The following is a 14901-nucleotide window of genomic DNA, read 5'->3' on the forward strand; positions in this document are numbered from 1 at the left end:
ATCCTGGGTTTAACCAGGCTGGATTGTGTGAGGAGCTCACAAATCCTTGAAAGTCCCATCGGTGAGCTCCTCCGGCGGGGAAGGCTGCGATGGCTGGGTCATGTAGCCCGCATGCCCAGCCACCGCATGCCTAAACAGCTTTTGTTCGGCCGGATCGAGGGGGCCAAATGGGCGCGGCACGGGCTAGAGAAGAGATGGAGTTATGTGGTACAGGAGGACGTGGAGCTGAGTGGACTTGCCGATGACTAGTACCAGCGGTGTCAAGATCGGCCTCTGTGGAGGAGGCTCGTGAAGGACGCTACTGGGCAGTTGGAGTCAGTCGCCCTCCAACAACAACGGAGGGCGGAGGAGCGACGCTCACAACAACGAGCGGAGCGCCGGGTGGCTAAAGCACAGCAAGTTGGTACAGTAGGGGGCACAAGTGGTGCATCAGCCGGTCATCTCGGTCATCCCGGTCGACCCGTGGCACCTGGGTCTTCCTCGTGACCTGCCAGCGGGCGTTCGACACCGCACGTGGCCTCAAGGTGCACATGGCCTGGCACAAGCGTCGTGGTGACGTCATCGAATGGCGGTTGTTGTGTGTGTACACGTGCGTGTGTGTGGCGCTTTTGTGTGCGTGTTCTCCGGTTTTCTCAAAACCTGGACCGCTCCTGCATTGAATTGGCCAAACAGCCCCCCCCCCGAGTGTGTTGGACCCCTCCAGCTACCAAGTCTTCAAAATCTCCGCGAGCTGTGTGTGTGAAATCTGTTGGGTTTGTATTTTGTTGTTTTCTCTCTTTTCAGTGTCGCTGTTTTATTTTTTTTGCTCCGATTTACTGTTTGCTTCATGATAGCAAGGTGCACTATGTTATTGCTGATTGTCACTTCGGTGAGCCAGGCCACGCTTGCAAATTAGACTCCTGGTTTTTCAGACCCCTCTTTAAACAAAGTCCATCCGAAAATAAGAGCATCGCTATTTTATTATAATGACGGTGGTGGTGAAGGTCTAATTCGTGGTGGTGGCGGCGGCGGTGGTGGTCGTCGCTCTTTGTCACCACCACCATCACCCACAGCGGGGCGTTGCGCTCATCAGTAAACACGGCCGTGCGTGGGGGGCAATGGAAAGGCGGCCCCCAGCGCACAGCTGCCGTCACTACGGCAGTCGGCGCGGCTATGGCCGGCGGTGTGCTGCTGCTGCTGCGTGCCCGCGTCTACGCATAAAAACGATGCCGCCGCTGCTCGGGACGCTGCTGCTGCTGCTCGCCCTCCTGCCCTGCGTCGCCTGCGCGTCCAAGGGCGATAAGCAGAGCCGTGGCGGCGACGATGTAGGAGGTGAGCGGGAGGAGAGAGAAAAGAGAGAGGGGTGAGGTCTGGGCTGCGTCCGTTGTCCGTGGTGTTGTTGACCGTGGTGGTGGTGTTGTTGTTGTCCGTGGTGTTGTTGACCGTGGTGGTGTTGTTGTCCGTGGTGTTGTTGACCGTGGTGGTGGTGGTGTTGTTGTCCGTGGTGTTGTTGACCGTGGTGGTGATGTTGTTGACCGTGGTGGTGTTGTCCGTGGTGGTGGTGTTGTTGACCGTGGTGGTGGTGGTGGTGGTGTTGTTGGCCGTGGTGGTGGTGTTGTTGGCCGTGGTGGTGGTGGTGTTGTTGACCGTGGTGTTGTTGACCGTGGTGGTGGTGTTGTTGACCGTGGTGTTGTTGACCGTGGTGGTGTTGTTGACCGTGGTGGTGGTGGTGTTGTTGACCGTGGTGTTGTTGACCGTGGTGGTGGTGGTTGATGGGTCCGCTGCTTTGTCTGGCGCTGAGGGCGGATTCAGCACCGCGCGCCTGGACAGCAGCGCCCATTGTCTGGCTCCACGCACAGCGCCTACAAGCAGCAGCAGCATCCATGATGACTCGTAGTAGTAATAACACGACGACGGTAATAATCGTGGGCGTGATTGTTGCGTGTGTTACATCATTTTGCGGCGAATTATCTTACATAGGAAACGGGGGGGGGGGGGGGGTGTCCCCCTTTCGCCTGTGAACATCTGGCAGTGCATCAGCTCAAGTGAGCGCTGACTGCCGATGAGACACTGTGTGGAAACCGCTCCAGAGTTTTGGGTGTACTGAAGAAACGCCGATGGAAATATCGACTCCCAGAAGGCCGCGTGGCCCATGGGCCGCGTTTTATTGTGACTACGACAATTATGTTTTGTCTGTAACGAGAGAGGACGCGTGAGAGGGGCTGCAGTCTCATCGTCTGCTTGTGCGCTACTGTTGTGACAACCCCGCTCCCCGTCGCAAGCGCGGCACCCTCACGACCGCTGCGTTGCTGCACCACCACCACCACTGCCATTGTTGTCGCATAGACGGTGCTGTCCGTGCGATAGCCCCACGAGCACTGGGCCATGCAGGACTGCTCTACTTATCGATGTTTACTCGACTGTCGGTGTCTTCTCCGTCAAATAGCTACCACCGTCGCTTTCATTGTCAGCGTCAGAATAGAAGAGCGTTATCATCGGCGCCGATCGATCCACTGCTGGATGAAGGCTGTCCTCCCACAGCCGTCGCCGGTAGCCGTGGCGGGCCACGTGGATGCCGATGGGAGCATCCTCGGTTGCCGCCGCGTGCTGCATTGTTCGCGAGATGTCGTGGCAGTGCCCAGCTCGCCGTCGCATGTCGGGATGCAGTCGATCTGCCGAGCTCGACATTTCGTTTTTTTTACGCCGCTCCGGATACTTCAACTGAGCGAGTAGCAGCAGCAACAGCAGCAACAACAGCAGCAGCAGCAAAAGCAGCAGCAACAGGCCGCCCTTGTTGCTGGAGTCGTGCTTAGTCAACGTCGTCGTCATAATCGTTGTTATCGTCGCTGTTGTTGTTATTGTCGTCGCTTGCACTGCTGATGGTTTACTGCGGCGTTCCGCGTGAACTGGACGAGTCGACCACGCTGCTGCTGTTGTTGTTATCGTCGCTGCTGCTGTTGTTATCGTCGCCGCTGCTGCTGTTGTTGTTCGAGACGAGAGCGCGACATCGCATCGGGCAGGGTCCATTTTACAACAACGGCACAGACATGCACCCCACTGCAGCGCAGATCCCCACCACACTGACACCACCACACCCACCACACTGACACCACCACCACCATACTGACACCTACCATACTGACACCACCACCACACTGACAGCACCACACCCGCCACACTGACACCACCACCACAATACTGACACCACCACCATACTGATACCACCACCACCATACTGATACCACCACCACACTGATACCACCACCACCACCACCACCATACTGATACCACCACCACCACCATACTGACACCACCACACCCACCACGCTGACACCACCACACCCACCACACTGATGCCACCACCACACCCACCACACTGACACCACCACCACACTGACACCAGCACACCCACCACACTGATACCACCATACCCACCACACTGACACCACCACACTAACACCACCACACCCACCACACTGACACCACCACCACCATACTGGCACCACCACACCCACCACACTGACACCACCACACCCACTACACTGACACCACCACACCCACCACACTGATACTGACACCACCACCATACTGACACCACCACCACCACACTGACACCACCACCACCATACTGACACCACCACACCCACCACACTGACACCACCACCACCATACTGACACCACCACCACCACACTGACACCACCACACCCACCACACTGATACCACCACCATACTGACACCACCACCACCACCACACTGACACCACCACACCCACCACACTGACACCACCACCACACTGACACCACCACCACCACACTGACACCACCACCACCACCATACTGACACCACCACCACACTGACACCACCACCACACTGACACCACCACCACCATACTGACACCACCACCACACTGACACCACCACCACACTGACACCACCACCACCACACTGACACCACCACACTGATACCACCGCCACCATACTGACACCACCACCATACTGACACCACCACACTGACACCACCACACCCACCACACTGACACCACCACACTGATATCACCACCACACTGACACCACCACCGTCTCCCCTCCGGGCCGCTGTTTCCACCGCGGCTGGCCGCAGGCGCTTCACAGCGAGGGCTGCTGCTGCAAGAGGGCAGTCGTGTCGTGCTCCGCGACGGCTTCTGCTGGGCACCACTTCTTAGCCACACCCAGCCAGCAGCGTCACCTCGTGGTTGGTTAAAGCAGTCGGCCTCGTCTGCTGCTGCTGGTGGTGCTGCTGTGTTTCAGCAGCTGTCGGAAGGTCCCCACTCCCGTCCTCTCTCTCACCTCGTACCTGCTGTGGCCAAGTGGCCCCGCAGAGCCCCGCTGTGGATGGGCGGTGACAGATCCCCGCTGTGCCCCCATTGTGTGCAGGCGCGGCGTTGTTGTTGTTGGCCCAGGTTTGTCTGCCAGAGCGTTGTTGATCAATGATGGTGTCACTCGGCGAGCCAAGCAAGGGTGGCTGAACATCATCATCACCATCACTCAGCTGAACATCGTCATCATCATGATCACCATCACTCAGCTGAACATCACCATCATCATCACCATCACTCAGCTGAACATCGTCATCATCATCACCATCACTCAGCTGAACATCATCATCACCATCACTCAGCTGAACATCGTCATCATCACCATCACTCTGCTGAACATCATCATCATCACCATCACTCAGCTGAACATCATCACCATCACTCAGCTGAACATCATCATCACCATCACTCAGCTGAACATCACTCAGCTGAACATCGTCATCATCATCATCACCATCACTCAGCTGAACATTGTCATCATCACCATCACTCAGCTGAACATCACCATCATCACCATCACTCAGCTGAACATCACCATCATCACCATCACTCAGCTGAACATCACCATCATCACCATCACTCAGCTGAACATCACCATCATCATCACCATCACTCAGCTGAACATCATCACCATCACTCAGCTGAACATCACCATCATCACCATCATCACCATCACTCAGCTGAACATCGTCATCATCACCATCATCACTCAGCTGAACATCGTCATCATCATCATCACCATCACTCAGCTGAACATCACCATCATCACCATCACTCAGCTGAACATCACCATCATCACCATAACTCAGCTGAACATCACCATCATCATCACCATCACTCAGCTGAACATCATCACCATCACTCAGCTGAACATCACCATCATCACCATCATCACCATCACTCTGCTGAACATCGTCATCATCACCATCACTCAGCTGAACATCGTCATCATCATCATCATCACCATCACTCAGCTGAACATCACCATCATCACCATCACTCAGCTGAACATCACCATCATCACCATCACTCAGCTGAACATCACCATCATCACCATCACTCAGCTGAACATCACCATCATCACCATAACTCAGCTGAACATCACCATCATCATCACCATCACTCAGCTGAACATCATCACCATCACTCAGCTGAACATCACCATCATCACCATCATCACCATCACTCTGCTGAACATCGTCATCATCACCATCACTCAGCTGAACATCGTCATCATCATCATCATCACCATCACTCAGCTGAACATCACCATCATCACCATCACTCAGCTGAACATCACCATCATCACCATCACTCAGCTGAACATCACCATCATCACCATCACTCAGCTGAACATCACCATCATCACCATCACTCAGCTGAACATCACCATCATTACCATCACTCAGCTGAACATCACCATCATTACCATCACTCAGCTGAACATCGTCATCACCATCACTCAGCTGAACATCACTATCATCACCATCACTCAGCTGAACATCACCATCATCACCATCACTCAGCTGAACATCACCATCATCACTATCACTCAGCTGAACATCACCATCATCACCATCACTCTGCTGAACATCGTCATCACCATCACTCAGCTGAACATCGTCATCATCACCATCACTCTGCTGAACATCGTCATCATCATCATCACCATCACTCAGCTGAACATCGTCATCATCATCATCACCATCACTCAGCTGAACATCGTCATCATCATCATCACCATCACTCAGCTGAACATCGTCATCATCATCATCACCATCACTCAGCTGAACATCATCATCATCATCATCACTCAGCTGAACATCATCATCATCATCATCATCACTCAGCTGAACATCATCATCATCACCATCACTCAGCTGAACATCGTCATCATCACCATCACCATCACTCAGCTGAACATCGTCATCATCACCATCACTCAGCTGAACATCATCATCATCACCATCACTCAGCTGAACATCATCATCATCACCATCACTCAGCTGAACATCGTCATCATCACCATCACTCAGCTGAACATCGTCATCATCACCATCACTCAGCTGAACTTCGTCATCATCACCATCACTCAGCTGAACATCGTCATCATCATCATCACTATCACTCAGCTGAACATCGTCATCATCATCATCACCATCACTCAGCTGAACATCGTCATCATCATCACCATCACTCAGCTGAACATCGTCGTCATCATCATCATCACCATCACTCAGCTGAACATCGTCATCATCACCATCACTCAGCTGAACATCGTCACCATCATCATCATCATCACCATCACTCAGCTGAACATCGTCATCATCATCATCACCATCACTCAGCTGAACATCGTCACCATCATCATCACCATCACTCAGCTGAACATCGTCATCATCATCATCACCATCACTCAGCTGAACATCGTCATCATCATCATCACCATCACTCAGCTGAACATCGTCATCATCATCACCATCACTCAGCTGAACATCACCATCATCATCATCGTCATCACTCGTGGGCCACGCGAGGCAGGGAGGAGCCCCAGAGCCACACCCAGCAGGAACCACGTGGCTCTCTCCCTGCCCGCGGGGCTCTCTCCTTGCCCGCGGGGCTCTCTCCCTGCCCACCGACGGCGAGCGGCTGGCAATGGAAGGTCGCGAGTTCACATCCCGATTTGCGGGCGTCACTCGCCCTGCCCATCGTCCCTCCTGCCCTCCCTCCGGGGTCGGCGAGTTGAGTGCCACCTCCGTGGGGCTGTGAACAACGGTGGTGGTTGCCCTTTGGAGAACTCGCACCTGCCATGGCAATGTGGACATGTCACCACTGCCTCAGGGCCGTGAGAGATGGAGGCGAGCGCCACCTGTAACCCCCCCAGCGCTGTGTTTTGGTTTCGCTCCGAGTGGAGCGGGAGGAGGCCGCCCGCTATGAACTCGCCGCTGTGTCCACAGCCCCCGTCGGCTTGGGGGACGCCTCTGGTCCGACCCAGAGAGCCGGGGGCGGTCGAGTCGCGCGGTTTTATTTCGGGCAACTGCCCAGCAGCCAATCGTGAACAGTTGCAACATTTTATTTAGAATCGCGCTGCGAGCTACGAAGCTCTTGAATCGGGTTTCATCAACAAAACAAAAAAACTGTAAAATAAAAACACAACGCTTGCAAAGCGTCGCATAAAAAGTATAAATAAAATAAATACAGCAATGGAAAAAGTCAACAAATAAAAAATGACTTACCTGATTTATAAATTAAATATTTAACTAAAGTGAACATTAAGATTAGAGAAACATTGTAAAATAGTACATCTAGAGTGAGGAATAAGATTCGATAAAATATTGCAAAATAATTTTCCTATGTAAACAACAAATTTCAAGCAGCACTAAGTAATCATAATGGATCGCCATGACATTGAACACATGGCACACTTTACAACAGGATCTCTGATCGCTCCGAGAGACGCTGCGCAGCTGTGGGTCAACTCGACACGTCAGGGCTCGGAGATTTGCGTCAATTGGCTCTGCCAATGATACCCCACGGCTGGGTCTCATCCTTCTGCACGGAGCGAGCTTTTGTGTGGGGGGGTGCGTAGCGAGCTCCCTGTGTTGTAAATTGATTTAAAAGGTGCGTACTTCGGGTGCTCAGAATGTTGTTTAATTTCACGTTGAAATATTGCAAATTAACGGTAATTGAAAGGATCTCTTCTTAACCATCCATACAACATCAGTCTCTTTGGGAGTCGTATTCGGCATCTAAATGCGGCCGCGTCTCAAGATTATCTGTAAACCAGCGGCATGGAGAAGGCGGGGAGATGGCGCTGCATACAAATACAGAGGCAGCGGAGAGGGCAGAAGAGGCAGAGAAAACGTACTCCAGTTATCACCATCATTACCATCAGCACCAGCATTATCATCACCACCATCGCCACCATCGCCAGCCGTGAGCTATCCACGTTTGGAAGGGGCCTCCCCAGTCAGGCCGTGCGATCGGCGCCACTGTCGAGTGTGCAGGCGGTGCACCCGCGCCACCGGTGCCGTAGTCGAACCCTGCAGCCGATGGGCACGCGGCGGCGTCTCAATCCCACACAGAGTTGGTGGGGCGCCGCGGGAGGGCATTCCGGTTGGGAACGCCGTCCACTCGCGGTGCAGCAGCGGCAGAGCCCGTGAGCTGCACGCCACCTCGCGCCCCCCTCCGCACCCCTAACGCCCCCCCCTCTCTCCCCCCCCCCCCCCCCACCGTAGAGGTGGCGTTGCGGGTGCGCGTGGTGGACGCGACGACGCAGCGCGCCGTGCGGCGCTGCGCCGTCGAGGTGCTGGCGGGCCGGCAGCAGGGGCTGGCGTCGGGCGTCACGGGGGACGGTGGCACCGCCACGCTCGCACTGCCCTACCGGCCCGGCGCGCCCTACCTGCTGGCGGCCACGCACCCGGGCTACGTCCACAACACCGTGGCCTGGCAGCCCACCAAGCCCCCAGGTGCCTTGCCGTCGTCTCGCCCGCACTCGCGACACCACCATGTGGCCACCCCTGCTGCTGCTGCCACCCCTGCTGCTGCTGCCACCCCTGCTGCTGCTGCCACCCCTGCTGCTGCTGCTGCAGCTGCTGCTGTGTCTCCGTGAAGACTAAAGGGGAAATGTCTCGTAACTCCCGCTTGGATGTCTCCACTCGTGTGGCCTTCCTTGGGCCATCTTCTCCAAGTCCACTCCACGGCCCGTCACGTGCCGTCACGTACCATCTCGTCCTCCGCCTCGGTGATTTTGTTTTGTGTCTCGTGCCGTCGAACGCCGGAACGCAGAACGTGGGACGTAGGTCGCGAGTCGCCGCGGCTCCGTTTCTCCCCACGAATCGACCCCGCCGTTGATGCGTTTTACGATGGCAATTCAAAACCCGCCTCAACCCAATTGTTTATGATATGAAATCTGATGAATAATTCACATCTCCCCTATCCGATCGCCGCTTGCGCTTAGCCGAGAACTCGGCTCGCGTTGTTGAAGCCGTCGCGTGCTGTCGGAGAGACGAAGCATGCAAGAGGCGACGTTTTGGGCAATGACCCTTTCTTCGTGGCACGGGGCACGAGAAGAACGCCCATATGTTCCCCTCAAGGTCCCTAAGATGTGGGGATGCAGATCTTCTCTCTGCATTCCCAGGTCGTGGTTTTGGTCTATGGGTGACCGAGATTTTTCCCGTGTCACCCCCAGACAATGGAACACTTTTGCACGAGATATCAGAGGGATCTCCGAGTCTGTGAACATTTTCAAAATGCGTCTTAATACCAATTGAAACGCTTCCACTTATTAAACTTTTAGTTAATTCAGTACATGGATTATAATATAATTATTTTTATGCTGAGTGTCTGCTGCTGTGTCCTGTACAGCGCTTTGAGATACTTGATAAAAAAAAACAATTTCAATGGAATTAATATTATTGCCACGAAACGTCACTTGTGGTTGTTGTCGAGCGTCCAGTAGAGAGCGGGAGAGTGCGTCCAGTAGAGAGCAGGAGCGTGCGGGAGCGTGCGGGAGCGTGCGGGAGAGTGCGGGAGAGTGCGGGAGAGTGCGGTTTGTTGGTTCTGCACCACTGCCAACGCAGCAGCAGCAGCAGCAGCATCCCCAAATAATGACACTGGCATGGGTCTGTCTGTGTCGCCGATTCATGGCCTACTGGCCTCTTCCTTCCCGACTGAACACCCCTGCAGCACGCTAAGCGGTGCGGTGTGTACGGTGTCCGGTGTGCGGTGCGTTACGGTGAACATTCTCTTTGCCAGGGTTGTTGTGATAGAGACCACCACGTTGTACCCGTTACAGCCCTTCGGCAATCCACTGCTGGACGAAGGCATGGCCCCAGCCGTGCCACCTCCCATGAGGGTTGTTGCACCGAACGTGGCGAGGCGGAGAGGTTTTGTGCGATGGACCAGTTCAGAAATCGCTCGGCACAGCTGACTTTAGCCGGGGCCGGGATTTAAACTCGGCTCGCTGGGTACGTTGGCGTCAACCGTTGCGGCACCGCCTGCGCCAGATGGAACGTCACAGAGCTAAAGTTGATATTTTGTTTAAACGATGAGAGGCTTCGTGAATGCGAGTGCCATCCTTACGCAGGGGCCGTGATCATCGTCTCCGTGTCATCCCCAAGGTTCGTGCAGCACACGTACTGCCAGAGCAATGATTGGTGCGCATTTCCACGCGCGTGTTTGGGGAGCGGTGGCGCAGTGCGCTAAGAACCCGGCGAGCCGAGTTCAGTTCCCACTCACGACCAGCAACAGTGGTGAATATTTGAACTGGGCCTCCCCTAGGTCGACTCGGCCCTAAAAAGAGTACCCGGGGCGATGTGTAGTCATCGCCACTCGGGAGACAAAGGCGGCCGGGCGTGGTGCCGGCCACCCACTCCCTCGTGTGCCGTGCCGGCCTTCACAGGTGCTCGCTTGCAGTCCGTTGAAGGCTACACGGGGGATCTTTGTCTTTGTGAGCCGGCGACCCTGGCACCACGAGTCTGCCAACACTAAGAGCTTTACAAACAAATGAAGTCGCCTGCTCATCCAGAAAATTCATTCCGGCACGACTGCCATTCACGTCCGGTGTTACCGCCACCCCCTCTCCATCAACCCCCCCCCCCCCACTCTCCATCACCCCCCCCCCCCGCTCTCCATCACCCCCCCTCTCCATCACCCCCCCTCTCCATCACCCCCCCCGGCTCTCTCCATCACCCCCCGCCCCCGCTCTCGCCCACGCGGTAGCGTTGGCAGTGGCGGTGCCACTCCTGCCGATCGGCACCGTCCCGAGCGGCCCGCGAACGGCCGGCCTGGCCCCCCCTAGAGGCCCCGTCTATCGCTTGGCACGCTGTGACGAGGCGGCCGCAGGTGCCACGTGCTCAGCCGGGCCGGGCCCCGGTGTGGCCCGAGATGATCGCCGCGAGCATCACGGGGGATGTGCGTGCGGACGCGAACGCGCCGTGGTTACACTATGTAACACGATTTTTGTTCCTGGGTAGTAAGTGTTATTTTCTAATTACTGATGCCTCAAAAGTACAGAAAATGGCTATTGTTATTCCCCACAAACTTTGCTTTTGTGACCAGGACTTTATGTGAACGAAAGACACAAATTCGCCCGTTTTCTCATTGAAAATAGGTAAATTTCAAACTATCACTGTATGTTACATGTATGTTTTGTGTATGTTGTATGTATGTTACATGTATGTTATGCCTATGTTGTATGTATCTTCATCGGCAGCAGCCATGGTCAATCCACTGCTGGATGATGGCCGTTCCAAGCTGCGCCGCCTCTCACCATTTTGGAATAAACGAATTCACATAGCATCTGCATCGTCTGATTACGAAGTGTGTCCAGTGTACATGGCGTGGAGTCCTCTACGTGTGTGTGTGTGGTTTTCAGTGAATGGATGGAATGTTCGCTGTGGAGCTAGGACGTGACGGGTTCGAGTTTGGTCGCGTCAATGCCGACTGATGTTAGTCTTCGCAGTATTATTTGGTGGTGTTAATACACAGCTCTCTTGTTGTGTCCCCGTGTGTCCCCGTGTGTCCCCGTGTGTCCCACGTGTGTCCTCGTGTGTCCCCGTGTGTCCCCGTGTGTCCCACGTGTGTCCCCCGTGTGTCCCACGTGTGTCCCCGTGAGTCCCCGTGTGTCCCACGTGTGTCTCCGTGTGTCTCCGTGTGTCCCCGTGTGTCCCCGCGTGTCCCCGCGTGTCCCACGTGTGTCCCCGTGTGTCCCACGTGTGTCCCACGTGTGCAGTGTTTTCGTCGCTGAGCGTCCAGCTGCTGCCGGAGCTGCCCGCGTCGCTGACCGTGTACGATGACACGATCGTCATGACGGGACAGACGAAGAGTAAGTGCCGCTCGCCCCCCGTCGTTCTTAGCGTCTGTAGCCGGACAGCAGAACTCTGGAAATCCGTCCCCCAATTCGCGATTCCTAAAAACATTCCTGGTGCCCCTGCGTGGGGGGCGCGGGGTGGGGGCTGTTCGGATGTTGAAGTGAATTCGCGATGCGCCCCAGGTCACGCAGAGGGCCGTGGGACACTTCCGCGTCGTCCCCGGAGATTTCTGTAATGATCGGTCACTCCGCCGATTATTATCGGTACCAATGCTTCACGTGAACACAGTCGCGGGAACAAGTCCCCCCCCCCCCCCCTCCTTGTGTATGCGCCTCTGGAGGTGATGGGGCTTTGGGATGTCATTGGCATCGTCGTCTGCGTCGCTCCGGGGCCCGAGTGATCGACCACAAATAGCGGCCCGTCGACTTGAGCAGCCGCGACCGCACGATCGTCTCGCGCGCTGCGGCACCCGGCTCGGCCCGACCCAGCCCCGGCAGAGTGGGTCTCGCTCGCCGGCACCGGGCGTGGCCAAGGGGACGCGGCCAGCGCCGGCCACGGTTGCCGCCGCGGTCGCTTGCGACGCCAAAAGCGCGGTTCGCGTCCGGTCCCCGCGCGCTCGCGGAGCGGCAGGGGCACCGGGCAGGACGACGCGGCTGGCGATTGCCTCGCGCTCGTTGCGCAATAACGCACGACGTGCGTGGGCGTTCCCCGGTTGTCCTTCGAACACGCGGGACCGAGGTGATGCTGGCGTCGTGGCCAACGCCGTCAATGCCCCCCCGCCGGCACCGCACCTCGCCGCCGAGGTTTTTGACCCACGCTCTACGAGATCGCGCCGCTGCTGTTGCCGCTGCTGTTGCCGCTGCCGTGCGGTCGAGACTCGGCGACCTGCCCCTAAAGTAGTCCCCCTCCATCCAGCATCCGCTCCGAGGGGCTCCCCTTTGGTTGACGGACTCGTGGGGACCGCTCCGAGTCGAGATTCTTTGATCTCATGCTTGATTCTTGTGAGTTGCGGTTCATGCATTGAATCTCGTACATCAGAACCGATTATTTTGGATGCGTTTGTTTGCATGCATTATTTTTGACCTCTGCAGGCACTAGAGGCTGCTAACTTCACCACATTTGTACACACACCAAAAAAAATATTGAATGGAATGAAAACGCGTTTCATAATTGCCTTCGTTGTGCGGTTATTTTTCCTGATTTTAAAGCCGTTAATCAGCACGGTGGTCACATGGCAAAGCGCTTTGGTCGTCGGGATTAGCCTGAAGTGAACCTCGGTTTCGTGTCGTGGTGCCAGCCCCCGGAGGTTTGACAAGCGCCCCGGGTGGACGTGGCCGGTGCGGCAGTGGCGGCAGTGGCGGCACGCTCTGCGGAGGCCGGCGCTGGAGATGGGCTGCCACCGCAGGCAGGCTGGCGATGCCCACTCTCAGTGGGGCGCCGCGGTGGCTCGGAGATGTTGACTACCTCGCCTGGTATACAGGAGGGCGTGGGTTCGATCCCGACCGTGACCCCTGCTGATGAATATTTGGAGTTTGCGTGTTCCTCCCCGTGGTCACGTGGATTTTTCTCCGGGTCCTCTGGTTTTTCCCTCGGTTTAGAAACGCGCGTTTAGAGTATTTGGCTGCTATGAATTTCCACACGACGGTAAGCCGCTTCGTTGACCTATCGTTTGTGCCCAGATTTCACTCAGTGGGCCTTACCTGGTAAAGTCAAAAATTTATTATAGTTGTGGCAGTTTGCACGTGGTGCTGGAGACCCCTCGTGCTTAGCTGCTCCGCGTCGATGTCGATGAATCGTAGGATCCCGCATGGAGCGGTTGCGTGAGGTTCGTCGCGGCACAGCCGAAGCCCCGCTGTACGCGGCGCCCCATTGCTCGAGCGACGCGGAGATCCCAGCCACCTCGCCGTCTCAGCGGCTGGACCGTCCCCTCATCGCGCCGGCCGTGGGCGGTGGTCGCCCGCGACGACAAAACCAATAGCTACACACTGATGTGTGTTTGATGCGTGTTTAGCTATGGTGATGATGATGACGACGATGCTGTTGTTGATGATGCTGGTAATGATGATGGTGGTGTGATGTTATTGTTGTTGTTTTTGCTGCTGCTGCTGCTGCTGCGTGCAGGCGCGGCCTTCCAGCCCAGCGTGCAGCTGCCGGCCGCGGCGCTGGAGCTGCCGGGGAACGCGACGTTCCGGCAGCTCTCGGCGTTCCTCACCGTGGCCGTCGCCGACTGGGAGCTGCGCAGTTTCCCGCACATGCTAGGAGTCGAAGCCAACGCCACAGGTAGAGAGCGAGCGAAGGCAAAGCCCGCCTGCGTCTCATGTCTCGAGTTTGGATGTTGAAGCAGAGCCCACGCTGGACTTGGTGGGTTGGCGACTCTGCTTTGGCAATTGTGCACACGCGCCTCGACACATTCCTCAATAATAACGCTGCGGCCTTGAAAAGGCATTTTTTTAAATGCGCAACATTTCAGGCAATGGTTCTTCTTCAGGGCTAACGCAGGGAGGCCAGAGATACAGAGCGGATAGTAAAAGGGCGAGAGCCTGCACTCTGTGCCGCGGCGTGCATCGTGCACGTTCAGTGTGGGGTTGGCGGCTGCCTTGGTGAATATTTAGTGACGGTGTCGGTGAGCGTACGGCACTTGCAATCCGGAGGTCGCGGTTTGATCCGATCTTCCGGCGCGGTGGCTGAAACGTTGGGCCGAGCTTCTCAATTCCCTCCCGCCTCTGTCCACCCGGCGGTAGAAATGGGCACGC

The 14901-nt window shown here is 56.1% G+C and overlaps 1 protein-coding gene across 1 annotated transcript in view; it reads left to right on the forward strand.

The window, feature by feature from the left end:
• Positions 1–1116: 1116 nt before the first annotated feature.
• The window catches only part of LOC116950546 (protein FAM171A1-like), a 38437-nt gene continuing 24652 nt past the window's right edge, over positions 1117–14901 (forward strand). Inside the window, exons 1-4 of the mRNA XM_032968415.2 lie at positions 1117–1311; positions 8573–8803; positions 12070–12162; positions 14270–14428. Of these exons, the coding sequence (XP_032824306.2) occupies positions 1206–1311; positions 8573–8803; positions 12070–12162; positions 14270–14428 (589 nt within the window). The 5' untranslated portion in view covers positions 1117–1205. The remainder of the gene's footprint in view (positions 1312–8572; positions 8804–12069; positions 12163–14269; positions 14429–14901) is intronic.

Source organism: Petromyzon marinus, chromosome 2 (assembly GCF_048934315.1).
Source record: "Petromyzon marinus isolate PM22_M1 ecotype Great Lakes invasive population chromosome 2, UKy_Petmar_22M1.pri1.0, whole genome shotgun sequence".
NCBI lineage: Eukaryota > Metazoa > Chordata > Hyperoartia > Petromyzontiformes > Petromyzontidae > Petromyzon > Petromyzon marinus.